This window comes from Rhincodon typus, chromosome 10 (genome assembly GCF_021869965.1).
Source record: "Rhincodon typus isolate 14 chromosome 10, sRhiTyp1.1, whole genome shotgun sequence".
NCBI lineage: Eukaryota > Metazoa > Chordata > Chondrichthyes > Orectolobiformes > Rhincodontidae > Rhincodon > Rhincodon typus.
This window is the reverse complement of record NC_063341.1, coordinates 18,012,638-18,035,122: the sequence shown is the minus strand read 5'-3', so window position 1 is coordinate 18,035,122 and position 22,485 is coordinate 18,012,638. Positions and strand designations below refer to the sequence as shown.

At 40.5% G+C, this 22,485-nt stretch overlaps 1 protein-coding gene across 1 annotated transcript in view; it reads left to right on the top strand.

The window, feature by feature from the left end:
* dennd1b (DENN/MADD domain containing 1B) overlaps window positions 1-22,485 on the top strand; it is a 172,472-nt gene that overhangs the window by 105,481 nt on the left and 44,506 nt on the right. The window contains exons 4-5 of the mRNA XM_048602244.1: window positions 17,764-17,813; window positions 19,326-19,445. Coding sequence (XP_048458201.1) covers window positions 17,764-17,813; window positions 19,326-19,445 — 170 coding nt within the window. The remainder of the gene's footprint in view (window positions 1-17,763; window positions 17,814-19,325; window positions 19,446-22,485) is intronic.

Below are 22,485 nucleotides of genomic sequence, written 5' to 3'. Positions count from 1 at the left end.
TTACATATTTATAGAAACTTTTGCTGCCTGTTTTTATATTCTGAGCTAGTTTACTCTCATAATCTATCTTACTTTTCTCTATAACTTTTTTTGTGACTTTCTGTTGGCCTTTAAAGATTTCCCAGTCTACTAGTTTCCCACTACTCTTTGCTTTTTTGTATGTGTTTTTTTTTCAATCTGATACTTTCCTTTATTTCCTTAGACATCCATGGCTGGCTCTCTCTTTTCCTACAGTTCTTCCTTATCACTGGAATATGCTTCTGCTGAGCGCTGTGAAAAATCGTTTTGAAAGTTCTCCACTGTTCCTCACTTGACCCACCATAAAGTTTTTGCTCCCATTCTACCTTAGCTAACTCCTCCCTCATTCCTTCATAGTCTCCTTTGTTTAAGCACAGGACATTGGTACTGGATTTAACCTTCTCACGCTCCATCTGTATTTTAAATTCGACCATACTGTGATCGCTCCTTCTGAGAGGATCCCTAACTGTGAGATCATTAATTATTCCTGTCTCATTACACAGGACTAGATCTAGGATAGCTTGCTCCCTCGTAGGTTCCATTACATATTGTTCAAGGAAATTATCGCGGATGCATTCTATGAACCCCTCCTCAAGGCTGCCATGACCGACCTGGTTTGACCAATCGATAAGTAGATTAAAATCCCCCATGATAATTGCTGTACCATTTTTACATGCATTAGCTATTTCTATGTTTATTGCCCACCCCATCACGATGTCATTATTTGGTGGCCTATAGACCACACCTATCAGTGACTTCTTCTCCATGCTATTCCTAATTTGTTCAATAGAACCTGTATCATCTCTCACTACTTCCCTGATATCATCCCTAAAAATCAGAGCAACACTACCATTTCTCCACCATTGATGGCTTTGGCTTCTGCTGCCTTGGCCCTAAGCTCTGGAAGTGCTTTTCTAATCTATTCCACCTTTCAACTTCTTCTATGACGCACCTTGAAATCTACCTACCTAAGTTTTTGATCACTTAACCTGACATGTCATGTCCTATCTCATTTGGCACCATTCCTCAAAACTAATATCAGATCAATTCTGTCTTAAAGGTGCTGGATAAATGCAAAGTGTTGCATCAACGCACCATAACTTTCTCTGAAGAGAAATACTGAATTCTGAAAAAAATGATCAGCTATGGGAAGTCTACACTGGGTCGTGCTCACCATATGATTTATATCATCCTCATTATGTAAGCCACATTCCAGGGTTAGCCTCTTGATGTATTGGAAGTTTGGACTCGAAGGAATGGGCTTACACACAGAATTGTTCGAAGATAGGTTTCAGAAGTTGTATTAATCAACTGGATGGCAATGTTGTGTCCAGTTCCAAGTTTATAAGAGCCACGTATTGTTCAGCCTTTGCAGTTTTAGCACAAGTACCTCGTACAGATTGTCCATCATCCATGGTTATTTACACATATTATAGAAGTACTTGTTACTGCTTTGAATTATATCAGTTGGAACCCTGGGAATTAGTAAGCAGTTTATACTTTGTCAATGCATTTTGTTTAATGTTGTGGCTGAGATTTCCAGTGAAGTGAATGGTAATGAGGCCAAATTTTATACTCTTCCCATTTGAACTGTGGAAGACACGCTGTTCTGTAAGGGTCCAAAAGGATCAATGCTGAAGACTGCCTGAAATCCCACCCGCTGCAATATTGATTGGAGAACACCTTGAGCTCTTGAAGGAGCAAGTCCTACCATCGAGGTCTTCCCCCAAAATTTCTACTATGCCTTTCATTTTCATGTAAGATATACCTGATTGCTATCATGGAATTAACAAGGCAAGAGCCTCTTATTAAACTAACCAGTGGCATTCCTTAAATACATAAGCCCAAGCAATCCTTGGAGATACTACCAGGAAAGAGGATGGTGGTAGCAAATCTACCAGATAGCACTTGCAACATGATGAGCTATGGTGTTGATTCATTTTGCAACACGCACCAATGACATAATTATGGATTTTGTCTTGCTGAAGTTTAGATCATTTTGAGCAAGAGTATTTTGGATGTTGAGCGCTGAGTTTTGCTGGGGAATCGAAAGAGAGTTCTTTGATTTTAAAAAAAGTTGAACTCCATTTAATGCTCCAAGTGATTCTGATAAGACTCATTTACTGTTTCTGCTAAGGGGAAATCTACTTCCTTTTATTAAAAAGGGAGGACTCATTCTAATACGGAGGGAGACGTCAGTAAGAGAAATTGTTCGAAGGTGTTTACGTGTCATCTCAGTGTTTCGCTTCAGAGGACCGTTTTCCTTCCATAGTTAGTGTGGCCTAAAGAAAGTACGGTTATTGGATTATAGATTGAAAATGGCACAAGAAAATGCATCCTGACTTAAAATCATGAAGTCCCTACAGTGCAGAGAGAGGGTGTTCAGACCATCGAGTCTGACCCTCCAAAGAGCATCCCACCAAGACCCCTCACCTCCCCGCTCCACCCCTGTAACCCCACATTTCCCATGGCTAGTAACTCCAGTTTACACATCCCTGGGCAGTACAGGGCAATTTAGCACGGCCAGTCGACCTAACCTGCACACATTTTGGACTGTGGGAGGAAATGCAAGCAAACAAGGGAAGAACGTGTAAACTCCACACACTCACCCAAAGCTGGAATCAAACCCCTCCCTGGTGCTGTGAATCAGCAATGCTAACTTCTCCACTTTTGATTCTAAAAGCTACTCTTTACAGTGAAATCAATTTGCTCGCCTCCTTTAAAAGCAACACTTCCACCTTCGCTTTCAAATGCAAGATCCAAGTGGTTGATTTCAGCTACATAACATGAGCATGGGACTTTTCATACCTGATCAACCTTAAGCAAATTGTCAGTCGAAGTATTCCTTGGAATTGGAATAATTGGGCAATTAAGAGATGGGAAGCATTGGTAACTTTGTCTTTTCAGAACACAGTGGGCTTTGTATTTTTAGACATAGTCTCTAGTCCACTGTTTCTTGTTATATTTATCTCCCGGAGTAGGAGACACATCTTGAATTTTTGGGGTTTGAGGGTGAAGGTGTATGGAATTTATGCTCCATGCACTTTTTAGTAGATAAACAAAGTCCATCTTCAAATTGCTTCACATGTCAAAAAAAATGTCATCACCGTTTCGTTTAGGAAATGGCCAAGACAACATCACCACCTCATGTTGGCACAATTTGACGCATTAGCGCCAGTGATCTGTCAGGAAAATTTGCACTTAAGCCAATATCCTTGAGGGTAGTGCAGTACAGTTCTCGTATGCTGCTCTAATTCAATGGCTCTGGTTTCTCCCATAACCATTAGTGATGACATTGATAGTCATGTAGTGCAAAAGCAGAGTATTGATATCACCTGCCAAGATAGTTTCGGGCATTGATGTTGTTGAAATCTATACCCTATGTTTAAACACTCATGGAATTTGCTGGTTGGAGGCTTTCAGCTGACACAGGATGCAACATCACAAATTAATTCTCACTTTTAAGCCCAACAGCTTTTTTTTTCTTGCTGTGAAATAACACCATGTTAAAATGCGCATCAAAAAGCAGTCATATTGGGTGACTCAACAATCCTCTGAACAGAAGGGGGTTCTTGTATGTTCGCTGACCTCTTCCATTTTCCTCCCAGGCAATCATCTCACTTGTTCTAAATGGAGGAAACTATCGTAATTTTTGTTCCCCTCTATTGGCAACAGAGTGTGTAATTTTTTTATTCTCACCTTGCTGTAATATTTTATTCAAAGACATGGAGTGAATTTACAGAACTTTAATTAGTTGCAGGACAATTGTGCAAGGCATGTTTTGTCAATTGGATTTGACAAGATGCAGTGAATCTAAACATTTCTTAACTGTCAATTTTACATCTGACTGAAAGAAGTTCAATAATGTGTGCTGAGCATAACTGTACATGTTTGCATTTGGCCAAAAATTGTTTGAGAATTCATGGTGCTGCAATTTGCTCCTGCATTTGCGTTAAAAGATTTCCTAATTTATTTCCGGTTACTGTTCTGTGCTGTCTTGATCTGAGGCTTTATTGAAAATAGTGCTTCTGATGGGTTTTTTTTGTTGCAGCATTCACCTTTCAAATGTTTAAGATTTTGCCTAAAAAATACACAAAAGCGTAGAAAGAAAAGTGCATCTTTTCCAACAGTACTCAAGTTTTGTTCTACCAAATGGCTTTACAGTTTTATGATGGGAAATCTTTTTAAACCTAATCTGTTGGCTGTACTTGTTCGTTTGACCTGTTTACACAAATAGAAACTTGCATCATACAACTCACGAGGAATTGGAGGAAAAAAAGAGAACTGTATTTTGAATTGCTTTCAGTTTTCAGTTTCCATTTGGATGAGTACAGCAGCACTACTAAAACCCAAAACAATCCAAGACAAATCAGTCTTTCTGATTAGCACGTTATCTACTTATCCAAACATTCACCCCTTCATAAAATAGCTGAAGTGTGTAATATTAGCAGGATATATTGCAGCAACTTGCTAACACGTTTTCAGAGGCATCTCCTAAACCCGTAATCTCAATATCACCTGGAAGAATATGGGCGGCATGTGCGTGGGAACACTGTCACTTCCCAAGTTTCCTTCCATATCCTGTATCATCTTGACTTGGAAATGTAGCTCATTTCTCTTATCATTGCTGGAACAAACCCTGGAACCTCCTCCTTAATAGTGAGAGGTCCTGCACAAACTCTATTCGGAACTTGATCGAAGCTCTTAAGTTTTGCTCAAAATGATCCCCTTTACATGCACATATTCCAGGATGAAGAATGACTGACTATGAATATCAGTGATCAATCCATCATATCTTATTTGGAATATTGTTGGGAATTTCTTGAACTTTATTTGAAATTTTATCCTCAACCTCATGCTTTGCTTTGTTTTTAAGTTACTTATTGGATGGTTAAAGACTGTTACCTATTTGTACAAAGCAAATATCTTTCTAGACTACATGGGACTTTCAGGTAAACCCATTACTCAACAGAGTTTGACAAAGATTATCCATTTATGTTAGTTGAGGGTGTGGTTGGTGCATCTTGTTGATGAAAGTTTGCGTTTTGTTTTGATGTAGGCATTGTTGAATGAAGTTGACAGCTTTTCCCTGAATTTTGAGGCGTGAATAGCACACTTGTATTTCAAAGTTGTTAAGAAAGTAACAAACTCTTCATGAAACTTTGATACAACCAAATGCATTTTGTTTTTGCATGTTGTGATCACAAATTGTGTTGCAGTCACAGTTGTTAACTGAAGATGCTATTTTCCAGATTGAATCCATGCTTTTTGTCGAAAATTTCTTCATACTTGCAAATTGATTTTCCTGTTTCTTTTATTAGAAGATCTCCTAAACTAAGTTATATTTCTGCTTAATTCTGTACATTTATGACCCACAAGCACAGCTAGATCCAAATTTTTAAAAAAATGGCAAAAGTTGCACTTAAACATTTTGTATTAAACATTTTGGGGCATATGTCCATTTCATACGAGATATTTAAACAGATAGCCAATATGTTCTGTCCAATATTGTAAATATATTGGTAAATGAATGATCTTGATGAGCAAACGTTAAAAATATATTCAAGTACCAAGTATGCTGAAAGATCAGAATTGCAGATCACATGCAGAGCGAAAGATCAATGTTTATGTCATAGGACTTACAAAGATTTTTGCATGTAATGTTTCACTTGAAATAAACCCTATGAAGATCTACACAAGTGTTTGAAATATACTTTGAATTTCAGCACAAAGAAGTTTCCAAGTATTCAAATCTTTAACATTTGAATTTTGTTTTTGATTATCGGTTGTGCTGATTATAAAATGTCAGCTCTTCGTATTCCTCAGAATACACCAGCGAGCTTGTATTAGAACTGAAAGATATAATAAATTTGTTTTAGTTTTTCTTGGATCTGCAGTTCACCTTTGGTTTTGCTTCAATCCATGTAATAGACCAAACTGCTGCATAATGTTGCATAGTGTATTATTTTATAGGGGACTTCAAAACTTACCGGTGTTAATATGAACTGTTACGTGGGGTCATTGTGGAAGATTTAAAAACTGTGCAGATATAAGTGGCATTATCAGCTGAGAACTGCAACGATACTTGCCTGCTGAAGCATCCCTTGATAAAGCTGTAGGAGAAATTTGAAATACAATCAGACGAGTTCTTCAAGGAGCCTTCTGAGTTTTAGAGGTATTTGAAACACTTTCTAAGTGAGCGCTTCACTCTTCCAATGTTACTACGTGTTTAAATTTTGAGCTGGAAAAATGTCCTGGTTTCTTCCTGGTATGAAGTTTAAATGTCAGCAAGTCAAAATCGCAAACCAGACTGAAAAATATGTATTTATTGTACTTTGGGTATATTTTGAGAGAAGTCCTAAGACTCTCATTATGATGACTTTATTGAATGGATTATTAAAAGACAATGCAGAGGCTCTGAATGTTTTGGGAAGTTATTTGCAGATATATAACATTGTCCAATATCTTTTTTAAGGTATTCTCCACAAATAGAATTTAGGTCAAATTGACACCAAGGACCAGCTTAATATGCATGGTCTCCTTTTAGGAATCTTGACCCATGGATGATGGCCTAAAAATATTCTTTCCCTGTCTAGAGAAGCAAATTTCTCTGAGCAGATTAATCATGGATTCATAGATTCATCCAATACAGAAGAGGACCTCTGGCCCATCAAGTCTGTACTGCCAAAAATATGCTACCACCTAACACTAGTCCCACTCTCCTGCGCTCAGCCCGCAGCCTTGAATGTCATGACATTTCAAGTGCTCATCCATGTACTTTGTAAAAGTTGTGAGATTTCCTGCCTACCACTCTCCGGGTGAAAAATCTTTCCTTCAAATCCCCTCTAAACCTCCTGCCTTTCACATTAAAATTATGCCACCTCCCCCGCTTTATGTTAACGCTTTGACTAAGGGGAACACTGCTTTCAATTCACCCTGTCCATGTTCCTCATAATATTATATACCTCTATCAGGTCGCCCCTCAATCTTCTCTGCTCCAGAAAGAAAATAACCCGAGCTTACTCAGCCTCTTTGTACATGGAATGCTCCCGCAGGCAACATCCTGGTGAATCTCCTTTGCATCCTGTCCAGTGCTATCACATCGTCCTGAGAGTGCAGTGACCTCCCTGCTTTTCTAATAATCAATACCACAGCTAATAAAGGCATGTGTCCCGTATGCCTTCTTAACTACCCTATTAATCTGTCCTACTACCTTCAGGGATCTGTGGGTGAGTATCCTAAGATCCCTCTGTTACTTTGAACTTCCTAATGCTTTGCCATTCATTGAGTGCTCCCTTGTCTTGTTCCTTCTTCCAAAATGCATCAACTTGCATTTTGGGTAAAATTGCATCTGCCATTGACCTGCCCATTTGACCAGACTGTTTATATCCTCTTGTAACCTACCACTTTCCTCCTTACTGTCAGCAACCCACCAAACTTTGTATCATCCACAAAGTTAATCTCTTAGTTGTTCTCCTGTTGGTTCGTTGATTCCCATAGTCACTCCTGAATGGATTCGTAAGCACTTACAGCACAGAAGGACGCCAGCCAGCCCACTTAACAAAAGAAGTCATCGCTTCTTTCTGAAATAATTTTTCTTTATCTTGTATGAGCTTCATTAGTATTCTGTGACTCAAAGTTCAGATTCTCTGAAGGAGAAAGTTGAATTCCTTTTAAAAATATAGTTGATGCCTGAGCTACACTTAAGCCTTCAGTATTGATAATGATTGTGGTGACAGCCTTAGATCTTTGTAGTTCCAATTACATTGCATCAAATATTTATGTTTTTGCCTTGCTACAACATGATGGGATTAGTTCAACACGATTCCATGTTTTAGAATAAACAAAATAAACTTTTTGTTACAGGGTTAGGAAAGTAAAACAATCAACTGTATATCTATGATAGTAGGAACTGCAGATGCTGGAGAATCTGAGATAACAAGGTGTAGAGCTGGATGAACACAGCAGGCCAAGCAGCATCAGAGGAGCAGGAAAGCTGATGTTTCGGGCCTAGACCCTTCTTCAGAAATGGGAGAGGGGAAGGGGATTCTGAAATAAATAGGGAGAGAGGGGGAGGCGGATAGAAGATGGATAGAGGAGAAGATAGGTGGAGAAGAAACAGACCGGTCAAAGAGGCGGGGATGGAGCCAATAAAGATGAGTGTAGGTGGGGAGTTAGGGAGGAGATAGATCAGTCCAGGGAGGACGGACAGGTCAAGGGGGCGGAATGAGGTTAGTAGGTAGGAGATGGGGGTGGGGCTTGAGTGGGAGGACGGGATAGGTGGGAGGAAGGACAGGTTAGGGAGGCGGGGACGAGCTGGGCTGGTTTTGGGATGCGGTAGGAGGAGGGGAGATTTTGAAACTTGTGAAGTCCACATTGATACCATTGGGCTGCAGAGTTCCCAAGCAGAATATGAGTTGCTGTTCCTGCAACCTTCGGGTAGCATCGTTGTGGCACTGCAGGAGGGCCAGTATGGACATGTCGTCTGCAGAATGGGAGGGGGAGTTGAAATAGTTCGCGACTGGGAGGTGCAGTTGTTTAGTGCGAACCGAGCGTAGGTGTTCTGCAAAGCGGTCCCCAAGCCTCCGCTTGGTTTCCCCGATGTAGAGGAGGCCACAACGGGAACAGCGGATGCAGTATACCACATTAGCAGATGTTCAGGTGAACATCTGCTTGATGTGGAAAGTCTTCTTGGGGCCTGGGATGGGAGTGATGGGGGAGGTGTAGGGGCAGGTGTAGCACTTCCTGCAGTTGCAGGGAAAAGTGCCGGGTGAGGTGGGTCTGGAGGGGAGTGTGGTGCGGACAAGGGAGTCCCGGAGAGAGTGGTCCCTCCGGAAAGCAGATAAGGGTGGGGAGGGAAAAATGTCTGTGGTGGTGGGGTCGGATTGCAGATGGCGGAAGTGTCGGAAGATGATGCGTTGGATCCGGAGGTTGGTGGGGTGGTACGTGAGGACGAGGCAGATTCTGTTTTGGTTGTTATTGCGGGGAGGGGGGTGTGAGGGCTTCTTCCAGTCCCGCAGGCCCGACCAGTCCCCCTCCACTGACACCCTCATCTGCTTAGCCGAACTCGTCCTCACCCTCAACAACTTCTCTTTCAATTCCTCCCACCCCCTACAGACAAAGGGGGTGGCAATCCGACCCCACCACCACAGACATTTTTCCCTCCCCACCCTTATCTGCTTTCCGGAGGGACCACTCTCTCCGTGAATCCCTTGTGCGCTCCACGCTCCCCTCCAGCCCCACCACACCTGGCACTTTTCCCTGCAACCGCAGGAAGTGCTATACCTGCCCCTATACCACCTCCCTCACTCCCATCCCAGGCCCCAAGAAGACTTTCCACATCAAGCAGATGTTCACCTGCACATCTGCTAATGTGGTATACTGCATCCGCTGTTCCCGTTGTGGCCTCCTCTACATCGGGGAAACCAAACGGAGGCTTGGGGACCGCTTTGCAGAACACCTACGCTCGGTTCGCACTAAACAACTGAACCTCCCAGTCGTGAGCCATTTCAACTCCCCCTCCCATTCCGCAGACGGCATGTCCATCCTGGACCTCCTGCAGTGCCACAACGATGCTACCCGAAGGTAGCAGGATCAGCAACTCGAATATTCTGCTTGGGAACTCTGCAGCCCAATGGTATCAATGTGGATTGCACAAGCTTCAAAATCTCCCCTCCCCCTACTGCATCCCAAAACCAGCCCAGCTCGTCCCCGCCTCCCTAACCTGTTCTCCTCCTCCCACGTATCCCCTCCTCCCACCTCAAGCCCCATCCCCATCCCCATCTCCTACCCACTAACCTCATCCCGCCTCCTTGACCTGTCCGTCCTCGCTGGACCGACCTATCTCCTCCCTAACTCCCCACCTACACTCACCTTTACCAGCTCCATCCCCGCCTCTTTGACCTGTCTGTTTCCTCTCCACCTATCTTCTCCTGTATCCATCTTCTATCCGCCTCCCCCTCTCTCCCTATTTATTTCAGAACCCCCTTCCCCTTCCCCATTTCTGAAGAAGGGTCTCGGCCTGAAACATCAGTCTTCCTGCTTCTCTGGTGCTTGGCCTGCTGTGTTCATCCAGCTCTACACCTTGTTAACTGTATATCTATATTCAGTTTGCACTCTGACATGCAGAATTAACGTGAGGTAAATAGGGATGAATTGACATACCTCTATCAGGTTGAACACTCCTTCAAGAACATCAAATAGCAGAAATCCACTGATTTGTTCGCAACTCAATCAGACTTCTGTGATACCAAGGGTCACCAAATCTCATCAAAATTTTGCTGCCTTCTCAAAGGATTCCAATTGGTCACATTCCAAAATTTAGCTTCATAACTGCATCAAAACCTCTTTGTCATGGACAGCTGCAATGGTGGCCTGTGTTCTGGTCGTTCAACCTCTTCTTCCAGAAATATGTTCCTGGGGACTGCTCATAACTACCAGCACAATTTCAGCTTCACTGCTCAAGTGAAGAGCGCTGCCCCTGAGATCTCAGACCGAGTCGTCTTTTTAAGTTGATCTTGCCGGTTTATGAGATTGCATTCAACGATTTGGGCCATGTTGTGCTGCAGTGATTGAGTGCAGACGTGGTCCTAACTCCTTTGAGATAGTAGGAACTGCCGAAGCTGGAGTCTGAGATGTGTGTAGTTAGCAGCAGCTGCTCACCTCCCATACATTCAGTCTCTTTTTCCGAGATCAGCTGACTTCAAAGGCTGCACTCCAGCATCTAATAACTTGCACATTTCCAACTGTCTAGATGGTCTAAGCAGAACCCTACTGCCTCATGAGTTGGACTTTGCCATGCACGATGTGCATGGATCCAGGCAGCAGCATACTGAAATAATCTTCTCTGAGTCTCTCTCTGACAAACTGACCGAGCTAACTGCTGTGACTCTTAACTGTTTTGATTGACCTGTCCAAAACACTCTTACCATGTCCCACCCTTGTTCCTTGGCAAAATTGAATGTAGCAGTCATTGGAGCATCCTGTGACATGACTATCACAAAATTTCCAGGCTGCTAATTTCAACATAAGACGTGGGCACCAATTTTACCATGATCTGAAAAAGTAATTGTGTCTTGCTTCCTAACGGAAGGTCGTGCAATGAAGATGCTGTCAGTTTATGTACAGCTTGATGTTTTCAGCTAAATCTAGCATGAGGTTCCTCTGAATCCTCTGAGAAGTTTTAAGTAACTTGTGTTATTCCTAGCTTTCTGGGAAACGTATCAGACATGAAGACCAAATAACTGAACTTGTATAATAGAAGCAAAAACATCAACTTTGTAGATCTTACAAATTTTTGTGTCAGACATTTTTCAACTTTGGTCTGTTAGTATAAATATTGCATATGCATAAGAAAGCAGCTTAAATGTTAACTTGGAAACATTCCTTCTCTCTTAGAAAAATGAAGTTGTGAGGATGCTGGAAATCTGAAATAAAAAAACAAGTTGCTGGAGAGACTCAGAATGTCTGGCAGCAAGTGTGGAGAGAGAAGCAGAGTTAATCTTTCTAGCCCGATATGACTCTAACACAGAGCCTGCCAGGTGTACAAGGTTGTGGGAAGGGTTCGGCAAAAAGCATTGAAGTCTTCAATCGAGGCATGTCATAGAGTCATACAGCATGGAAACAGACTTTCTATCCAACCAGCTCATGCTGACTATAATCCCAAACTAAACTAATCCCACCTGCCTGCACTTGGTCCATATCCCTCCAAACACTTCTTATTCATGTACTTATCCAAATGTAGTTTAAACATTGTAACTGTATCCAGATCCACCGATTTCTCTGGAAGTTCATTCCACATATGAACAATTCTGTGCAAAAAAAAAAGCCCCTCATGTCTAAATCTTTTTCCTTTCACCTTAAAAATATGTCCCTTGGTCTTGAAACCCCTGTCTCAAGGGAGAAAACACCTGCCGTTTGCCTTATATATACCCATTATGATTTTATAAACCTCTATAAGGTCACCCAACGTTCCAGTGAACAAGTCCCAGCCTCTCCTTATAACTCAAACCCTCCATTCCTGTCGACATCCTGGTACGTCTTTTCTGAACAGTTTACACTGGGAACAGCAATACAAGATGCAATATTGTGCAAAGCCTACTGTCTATTTGAGGAAAGAAATGATGCAGTAAACCGTTAAACACAAACTTCCGGGTAGTCTTGTCAGTAGTAGAAATACTCAAGCTGTAGTTTTGCATATAGCCACAATGACAGCCATGATCAAACTGAATGGCAGGTCAGGTTTAATGGACTTCTTTGTGTTTGATGTTTGGTTGTGCAGATCAGTTGGAATTTATTTTTGAGCTACATTGTCAATGAAATTTGCCTTTTCAGTGTAAGCAACAGAGAGACAAATCAACAGCAGATCATAGAATCCCTACAGTGTGGAAGAGCCCATTTGGTCCACCCCAACGCTCCAAAGAGCATCCCACCCAGACTCTTCCCCCTACCCTGTCCCTGTAACCCTGCATTTGCCATGGCTAATCCACCTGGCCAACACATCCCTGGACACAATGGGCATTTAGCATGGCCGATTAACCTAGACTGCACATCTTTGGACTGTGGGAGGAAACTGGAGCACGAGGAGGCAACTGATGAAGACATGGGGAGGAATGTGCAAACTCCACACAGACAATCGAATCAAATCTGGTCCCTGGCACTGTGAGGCTAACCACGAAGCCACGGTGTGCCCTATCAGTAATGTTTAAGCATAGCAGCTCCTGTGTGTGTCAATCGTTTAGTTGCCAATGCGGATACAAGTTGTTTCTGTTGAATAAGGGAATGGAGTGGAAGCAAATTGCCTTTAATGGATTGCCTCACAATGATGGAATATTCCAGCATACTTATATAGAAGATAAGGTTATGTTTTCCCCTGTAACTGAGGTCCCCAAATTTCAATTCCATGAGTAAAGGAGCTGCTATTGTTGATGTTGAAACAGTAGTGACCATTAAAATCACATGGAATGTCCAGGCAGGAGTATGGCAGAGGAAGCCCGCAATCTCTGTTCTATCTTTGTTATATGATTTAGCTTTTCTCAGTGGCTTGGAGAGACCGCCAAATAATAGTTCAGTATTTTCTCCGTATCTACGAGGAAATATGATTTTGAGCCGTTTCATGACCAGACATTCATACCTTGCTTTCAGTCACAACCAGTATCTATGTTGCCACAGGGACAGCTTAGAAATGAGAAGGCGTGCATTTTGGTTTGGCTGTTGAAATTGATCACTACCGTGGCCCAAAACTCAACTGGTGTGGGCATTTATTCTCTGAAGTCAATGTTTGTTGTAGCCGCATGAAGGACTGGTTGACTTTATAGTGCCATCAAGAACATTTTAGATAGCCATTTCTCAAAAACTACCCTGTTTTGTGGTGGTGACCAACTGTTCGCTCCTCTTTATACTGCATGTGGATTGCGTACCTGTGCTGATTTGCACCAAGGATAGTGTTTCCCAAAGTGAGGACGCAGACTCCTAATGGAGCCTCTATGCTCTGGATCATCTATGGCTGCTGTGGAGCATTCACTGACTTAAAACAACTGGTTTCTAACTCCACCAGGCAGGCTCCCATTTTCACACACATCCCCTTGCCAGCTCTGCCCTCTCTTGCACTTTTTGCTGAGTGATTGTAACAGCATTCAAACCTCGAAATGGGGTTCCAGGTGGAAAGGTTTTTGGTGGCACTGCTTGAGGAATTTCACCTCTCTCTTTCACGATGTGGATTAGTCGTGATGCAGTTTCATCACTGCAGGGAAAGACCAAGTTGTCCAAATTGCACCCACCAGGATTCGGAAAACTTGTGTGACTGCATGACTATTGTTGAGGAGGGGAGTGTTGGTTAGCTCAGTTATCTGGACGGCTGGGGGATTTGCGATGCAAAGCGATGCCAACAGCGTGTGGGTGTGTATTCCGTACCAAATGAGATCACCATGAAGGTCTCACCTTCTCAACCCCTGTCCCTATCCTGAGGCGAGTTGAGCCTCAGGTTAAACTCACCGCCAGTCAACTCTGTCTAATGAGAGAGCAGCCCTATGGTCCCCTGGCACTATGGTGTCCTTCCCTTAGGGAGTTACAAATCACAGAGCATAAAATAACATAGAATAGGAGTAGGCCATTCAGCCCTATGAGCCTGTTCATAATTTAACTTCATTTCTTTCAATATTGCGTTCAACATAACATTGATAAACTGGGGAGCTTTCCTTTAGGTTCCTGTGATCTAAGTTTAATTACATGAATGTCTGCTGATCAGGTAATCGTGACTTGTGCAGATACAAGCTGGTTCTTCCAACTCAAAACAAAATTGAGCAAAATGATGGGGTACATACACTGTTTGGTTTAGTGTTATTCTATAATTAATGAAGACATTATGTAACCTGAAATTCCTGTTTTTTTTTTGTGAATGTGAGATACTTGGCTAAGCCCAGAGATAAATCAAATTCATCTTTTTTCTGATGCGGGGTAAAGTCAAAAATGTTATTTTGTTTGTATCTGTGAGCCCCGTATTTGTAATGAACTTTGTATTTCTGCAAAGTATCATTTTGATTTGTCACTGAACTGGTGCAGGAGTACTTGGGACCTAGGTGAAACTTCAGCCTTGCACTCCCGTTCTCTGACAATTGACTTTCAAAAATAAATATGGTGCATTAATATGAACAAAAACTCTGCATATATAATTACAGATTTATTTTACATGAGAAAGGAGGCTATTATGATCGACATTATTGAGACTATATTATTGATTCTGCGCTCATCGCTCTATACTTCCCAAAGGCTATGTACAGAATAGAAGAAATGTATATTATAATGTGTAATTATTTAATGGTTTATAGTTTTGGAATACTCGTGGACGGACAAATTTGTAAAACTTGCTTAGGTAGGATGTGGCATATAAAGTGAAATCTTGGGAAAGATTGCAGTGCAATTACATAGAAGTTTTTATGTCTCAGCATAAGTTTATGTATGTAAGCAGATTTGGACTTTGATTCCCACTGCTGAAGCCAATTTCTTTACTTACGCAATTAATTTCATGAATAGCTCCTTTGGTTTTCGTGACTGTACCAAATTGCTGCCACTCTCTGAGACTGCCTCGCTTGCCTTGTGATTGCATTCGCCTTGATTTATTGACCAAACCTGATGGTTTCAAACGAGCCTTGTCTACCCTGAATGTATTCAGAATCACCCTCAACATTTTTGATTTCTAAACTCTTTCAGGCTGTTTTGCTAAAGAAATATGTTAGATTACCTACATTGAAGATTATCCTCGTTCTGTTCAATGAAATGTCTCTTGTGTACCAATGTTTTCAGTTATTATGGGAAATTTATTGCCAGCAATTTTAATAAGTATTCTGTGCTTAGCTGGGATTTTTGTTGCTGCTTTGAACAAACAAAAAGCTAATTTGTCAACCCAGGCAATCTGCTTTTGTATTGACAGTGAAAGCGTGGAGAGTCATGTGGGTGTCATCCCTATACCAGGAAGACATTGATCATTTTTATATAGGAAATGAATCTACAGCAATTATTCCATTACAAAACTGGCTATAATAAGATGGTAGTTTTGGTAAATGTTTTATTTTACTATTACAAATAATTGAACCTTACATTTGGGATAAGTTTAAGAATTTTTCAGTTTGCTGAAATGTATTTTTTGAAGCACCTTTACCATTTTAACATTTTGCAGACAAATGCTGCTGTCCTGATAGACAGCTCACCTCCAGCTGAAATGGTCAATATTTCAAATTGTGTGATGCATGTCCTGACGTACAGCATAACTGTTACTTTGCTACGACTGTTAGCTGTGGGTTGTTTACTGCTGGTGTACTTGAGATCTGCCAAGCCTGGTTTTGAAGAATATCTTGGGTTTCTATGTATAGTATTTAATAAGGTTAAAGGGCGAGATGGTGCCTTTTAATTAGCATGATATCTTGCTTGGGAGCTGATAGAGCGCCTCATTGATTGATGTCAGTAACCTCATCTATCCTGTCATGGGAGTCCCAGTCGTCAGCTGAACTAGTCTGTCCCTTAAGTGGTGCAAACAATTTTTGTCTGAACTGTTTTTGAGTCTATAGACCTGCTGGCTGCATGAATTTAAAAGAGCATTGAGCTTCTTTAAAAAAAAACATGCAGCCTCCCTGAGGGATGCCTGTGCCAGTTGGGAAGCGAGTAGAAAGCTTGGGTTCTATTCTGAAAAAAAAGAGAGGAATTTTAAACAGTGGTGATCAGGTTTAAAATGATTTGTATTGCTAAAATAGTTTGTTTTGCAGAGGGTGATATACACAGAATACCATGTTGTGTTAGACAATATTCCCTGCTTTGACCAGATACAGCAGAACTAACTAATTAACAAATGATTTAACTTCCATCTGTCTATTTTAAATACTGATTTAATAATTCACCCTTGAGATACAAAGTGATATTGAAAAATTTGGAGAACAGTAAATTTTTTGAAAATAACTTGTGTAGCTAAGAAAATGAAATCTGCAAGTATTTTTTGTCTTTGCTGGAAGTATTGTAATAGATATGATGCGTTGTATTTTTAATCTGCTGTCACATCAGTTATACAATTTAAACAAAAATGTGGACTCCCATTTATTGAAGTGGTGAAAAAGTACACAGGCCCATAAAACCAGTATAATGCACTGTTGTAGATATGGAAGTTGCACGACAACACAATGTAAAGTTCTGAAGGAAGGCAGTTGTGCACTAGATTTCATTGCTGAGGATCCTTAAAGCCCAAATTGTACTCCTGCTAGAACCAAAGCAATTTGGTGGGTACTGTTCGCTGAGCTATCCCTGCAAAGAATAAGATTTGTATTTGATGTACGGATCACATAATGTTTGCAAGTGGAGCTCACTCTATTCTCATTAACAGTTCATTTTGTCATAAATCGTGAATTTTCAAAGAATCCAAGTTAGCTGCATCCTTCAGTATGTGAAACAAATCCTTAAACCGGTTCAAAGGTTTCCTCCACTGTTTACTTGCGCAGTTGTGGAGAGTGCAAAAATTTCATCACTGTGCATCAGCATCATTACAAATTCCTGAAAGTTTTACAGCAAGATATAAAATGACTTTATTGTGGTGTATTTAAATCTTGTAAATGAAATGGCTGCTGTGGCTACCATCTCGTGTTTCATTATTGTGGCATGTTGCTATTAGATTTATTAAAATCTAGATTTACTGAAGTGTAGCATGCAAGATGAAATGCTTGCCTCAAAACATGTGGCATGTAGTTTTTTTTGTGATTCAAATAAACCTACTGGGATTTTATAGCACAAATGAGGATGGTGCATTTATTTTAAGTTTTGGCATTTTTTTTATTGCCACCATTTAGTATTTTTTCCAATTTGCATTGTCAGCACATGTTGCGTCTGAAACCCTTGTGTTGACTAAAAAACTGGTGGCTAGTCTGTGATGCATGTATCAGCAGACGTGGCTTACCCATATGGTGCAGTGCTGCTTGTAAAATCCATATGGTTCTGTTGAAGGGGATCCCAGTGGGGATGAGAGGGGGTGTTAATGCCCTTTAGGCCAAGCTATTCCCTCCTGGTGCTCTTTTCCCATTGTCAGTACAGTCTGTTGAAGCATAAATTTGATTCTTGTTAATAATCAATGAAGTTCATTGTAGTTGATTATTTCAATACAGGAACAGCTATTTGTATATTGATTCAATTCAGAAGGTTATACTCAGGCTTTCTGTGGTAGATACAGTAGTGATTCAGATCCAAGTCTAACATTTTTATTATTCTTCACAGGAAGTGCTGCAGACTGTGCCGAAGTTTTGCTTTCCTTTTGATGTTGAAAGGTACAGTATTTGCCTAATAAGCCAATAATTTTGCATTTTACTCTCTTCTTTGAAATAGAATCCAATCTTAAGAGAGAACTTCCTAAAAACCAGCACAGAGGAACAATGAACATTTGAGGTTTTTTTTTATGAGAACAGCAAACGATGCATGTACATGTCCCAGTTGATTCTTGAGAATGGATGTACACTCCTAGTTTAAAGAAGCATTGATAAATCTTTCATTTTGAGAGACCTTATCTGCAGTTAATGATGTGTTGGTGCCTCTTCTGCAACAGCAGCTTTTGAAAATCCAAGCCCCAACATTGACCTTTTAACTAACGACATCCTCTTGAGTCTTCACGCTTGAGTCTTCCAGTTTATTGTGAATATTTTTGTAAGCATTTAAGAATGAGCTTTTGCTCTATTTGATGGGGTGGGTTTTAAATATGCCTGGTTGAAGGTTTGATCTGCTTGTAAAACAAGGCTCCATTGCTGCCATCCAGTGGTGTACTTACTGATAGAACTGATTTTGTATAAAGCAAGTGCACCACCACTTACAAATATTAGTCTCCTTCAAAAATAATTTTGATTTTATTTCCTAACTTGTAAAGAGTCTTCAGGTTTTTATTTGCACTATTAATTTAATGTACTTTAGTGTTCATCTTCAGTTTGACCATACTTTCTCCTTTTACCCACGCTGTCCTTAAACAGCAACATATGCTTGCCTGCATACTTTCATGGACGTTGGCAGATTTCCTTATTAAAATAGGCAAACATTTCTTCAAATTGTTAGGTGGACCAGACATTTTAATTATATTAATTATGTATTGATTGCACAGGCTTATTTTTATACAGTATAGGTTTCCATTCTTTGTGTGGTTTATATCAGAATGCATAAGCGTAATGGTACCTTGCGCAAAAATTGTTGTGTTTGGAGGAACCTTACCACACTCTTATGAATTTAAGGCAAAATATCAAATTTCTTGTTAATGTTGAAGGTCAATATCCCTGTTGGAAATCAGAAGCCTTAGCTGAACTTGGTAAATTCTACTTTTCAGTTGCAAGTTATTCATGGATACAAAAAAGTGTATTTGAAAACTCAAATCCTTTATTGACTCTTTCTCAAGTGTTTTGTATTGCACAAGACACCAATATTGCAGTATTCGTTTGCAGTTAGCATTACCTTCTTCAGTGAAAATTACAAACCTGTTCAAGTGCTTTCCTTCCCTATCTTCTGTGTTCCTAACTTTTGCTAAAGAGCTTGCTTGCATGGTGAACTTTAGCTCTGATGGAGGATGCACAAAATGGAAAGCCAACAACCTACCTCCCCCTTTTTCAGTTGCTGGCCAACCTGGTTCAAACTGTTTCTTGTTTTGCTTTTGAAAATTCCTGAAATTATTTTTATTGAATTATCATTTTAATAATATTTCAGTTTAGCCCTCCTTAACCATTGTAGTTTAATGTTTTGTGCCTGACAGCAGTTGACCATTAAGATTTTATTTGCCAATTAATGTTGCGTATGGTTATTTTCAGGGTTTCACAGAGTCAAGTGGGACAGCATTTCACTTTTGTGCTTACAGACATCGAAAGCAAACAGAGGTTCGGCTTCTGTCGCTTGACCTCAGGATGTAGAGTCTGCATCTGTATCCTCAGGTATGTGGAATTAAAACGATTTGCAAACATATTCCAGATAAGCAAACAGTCCTGAAGTGCAGTTGATATCTCATTCTGCAGCACGCCTTGAGGCTTGTCCACTGGCACTAAGACTGATAGATTTTGGTTAACCTAAGGTATTAAGAGATATACAGCAAAGGCAGAGGACATATGGAGTTATCTCACACATCAGTCATAACCTCTTTGACAGGCTTGAGGGGCTAAATTTCTGTCTGCATGTTCCTTCTCCTGAACCAAATGCATTTTCTAATGCCATTGGCCTGTTTTGTTTTTGATGAATTGCTGCATTGATCATGAACGTTTTTGAGAGATTTTGTTCACGATGTTTTGAATTCTTGGTTTCAGTTTTGTTCTTTGTCCCTTCTCTGCCTCTATTCTCAGACGTCTTATATCACTTCCAGTCTCGGGTGAGTCAGGGCTTCCTCCGGTAGAATCTTGGTAAGGCTGAAGCCACCTTCTTCAGCTTCAACTGCAAACAGTATTGTAGAAGTTCAGGAAGGCCATTCACTGCCACCTTCTCAAGGGCCGTTAGGGCTGGCCTGGTCAGGGACACCCACATTCAGTGAATGAGTATGTACATTAAAAAAAAATTCCTTCACCATTACTTCTACCCTGCTCCCTAGCCACTGCCTTAGGAAAACCTTCACGTTCAGCATGCCATTTAAACCTGAGTTGATCTTCTGATCATGTTTGCTTTTTGTTAGAAACAGCATCAATTCTCATTGTCACCATCCATCTGCTCCCAAAGCCTTCATTTATGCATTGGGGACCTCTGTAATTGACTTTCCTGTTTTCACAAAATTCTGAAATTTAGATTCCTTAGTCCCCTTCTTTTTCTGTGCCTTTCAACTTTAATGTCCTTCAACCTGAAATGCCACCCAGAACTTTCCGTTTCCATGATTTGCGGCCTTTTATGCATTTCACAGACTCTTCACCCAATATTGTTGATTACTCTTGTGGCTGTAACAGTCATTGTGTTTTGAAATTTGTTTCCTAAACCTTGTGACCTTCCTCTCCTTGTTTACGTTTCTTAGTAAGTTTTAATCTTTCCTGGTTTCACCCTGAATTCCTACTTTTGATTATGTTTCTTTAAAGCAGCTTGGCAATTTTTCAAAATCAAAGGCACAGAAAACGGAAGTTGTTAGTAAGAAACTGAATATTTAAATGGAGAAATTCTGAAATTTCAGTCAATCAACAGCAGAAGAAGAAAAGATGGGGTAACATATTGACTGTAAAGTCTTTGACTTATTTCGATATTGGATTATACCCAAAATGCTAACTTATCCCTACTTGGACTGACCAGCTTTGCTATGTCCTGCATTCTTTTTAATTGAATGTGTCGCGTGTCAAGTTGGTTTTTGCATAAATTCAACCAAAAGTAAGACTTCAGTTAATAGGCACAGATGACAAACTATATTATTGAAGTTTTGTCTTTCTGTGCCTTTGTTTTTGGAATGCTATTGTCTTCACTGTTAATTCCATTTCTGCATATTATCAACTGATATGGCTTGCATTGAGCAAGGACGGTATACCACAGGAACGGATTCTTCAGCCCACCATGCCTGTGCTGACCATGATGCCGTTCCAAACTAATTCCATTTATTAGCACATGGTCCACGTCCCTCTCTTCCCTGCCTGTTCATGTGTCTGTCCAAATGCCTCTTAAACATTGCTGTCATAACCGCTTCTACCATCTCCCATGGCAGTGTGTCCCAGGTACCTACCATTCTCTGCATTTTAAAAAAAAACTTGCTTGGCACATCTGCTTTCAACTTTCCCCTTCTTACTGTATACATATGCCCCCTAGTATTTGACATTACAACCCTGGGAAAATGTCTCTAGCTATCCAACGTACCTGTTCCTCTCAATTTTATGTACTTCTATCAGGTTGCTCATCAGCTCGGATGCTTTCGCAAAAGCGATCCAAAATTGTCCAATCTCTCCTTGTAGCTAATACACTCCAGGTAACATCCCGGTAAACTTCTTTTGCGCCCTCTCCTCTTTTACATTTTTTCCAAAACCTCCATATCTTTCCTATAATGTGGTGACCAGAACTGTACACAATACTCCAAAAATGTGGCCTGACCAAAGTTTTATACAGCTGCAACATAACTTGCCAACTTCTACACTCAGTGCCCCAACCGATGAAGGCATGTATGCTATATGCCGCCTTTAAAACTTAACACAATTGTGTTGCCACTTGCAGGGAGCAATGGACTTAAACTTGTGTCTATGGTTTTCATTTTTGATAACATATCAAGGAGGCTTTCTGAAAAAGAAAACTGATAAATTGGAATTGTTAATGCAAATTTGGATTTTCATCTCCTTTAATGAGAGCAGACTGAGAGGTGTAACAAGAATTGGGCAGGTGCTGGTGAAGTCCACTTGAACCTCCTGAGGGAGTAATGAAGTGGCACAGCTCCTCTAGCCTGTTCCAATTTTGTGACCGTGTTCTTGGTGATTTTAATTTCTCATCATATTCATGACCTTTCATGGTCAAAAACTGGTGAAGATCTACTGATGGGAGTGGAGCACTTTGCAGGGTAACATTTTAAATTGAGGTACCAAAGATAAAGGAATAAAATTGACATGTTGTCAGTTACAAATTGGAGTGTCACAACCTTTTCCTTATTTGGCTGGTGTGGATGGTTTGTAGCTTTTCGTGTTGTTTGTTGGTTTTGGTCTTGGGTAACCTTTACACTTTTCATTGACTGATGGAATTCTCTTTAATACTGTAGAAATTCCTATTGTTTCAGAAATAGCTGTCTTTAAGTGTTATCTTTTCAGCGTATAGTTTGTCAACAGATTCTCTTTATTAGGTCATCCAGTTTCGGGTAGTTAACTGCTTACATTTTGACATTTTACAATAGATGATGTGTTTCACTACTTTCTGTTCCTATAAGTTAGCTATTGTCATAAAGTATATTTTGCTTTGAGGTAATTGAATTGTAATGTCAGAACAAAGAAAATCTTGAAGAGTTGAGCATTGAAGATTTCAGCATTTTGCTTTTTTAAGCAT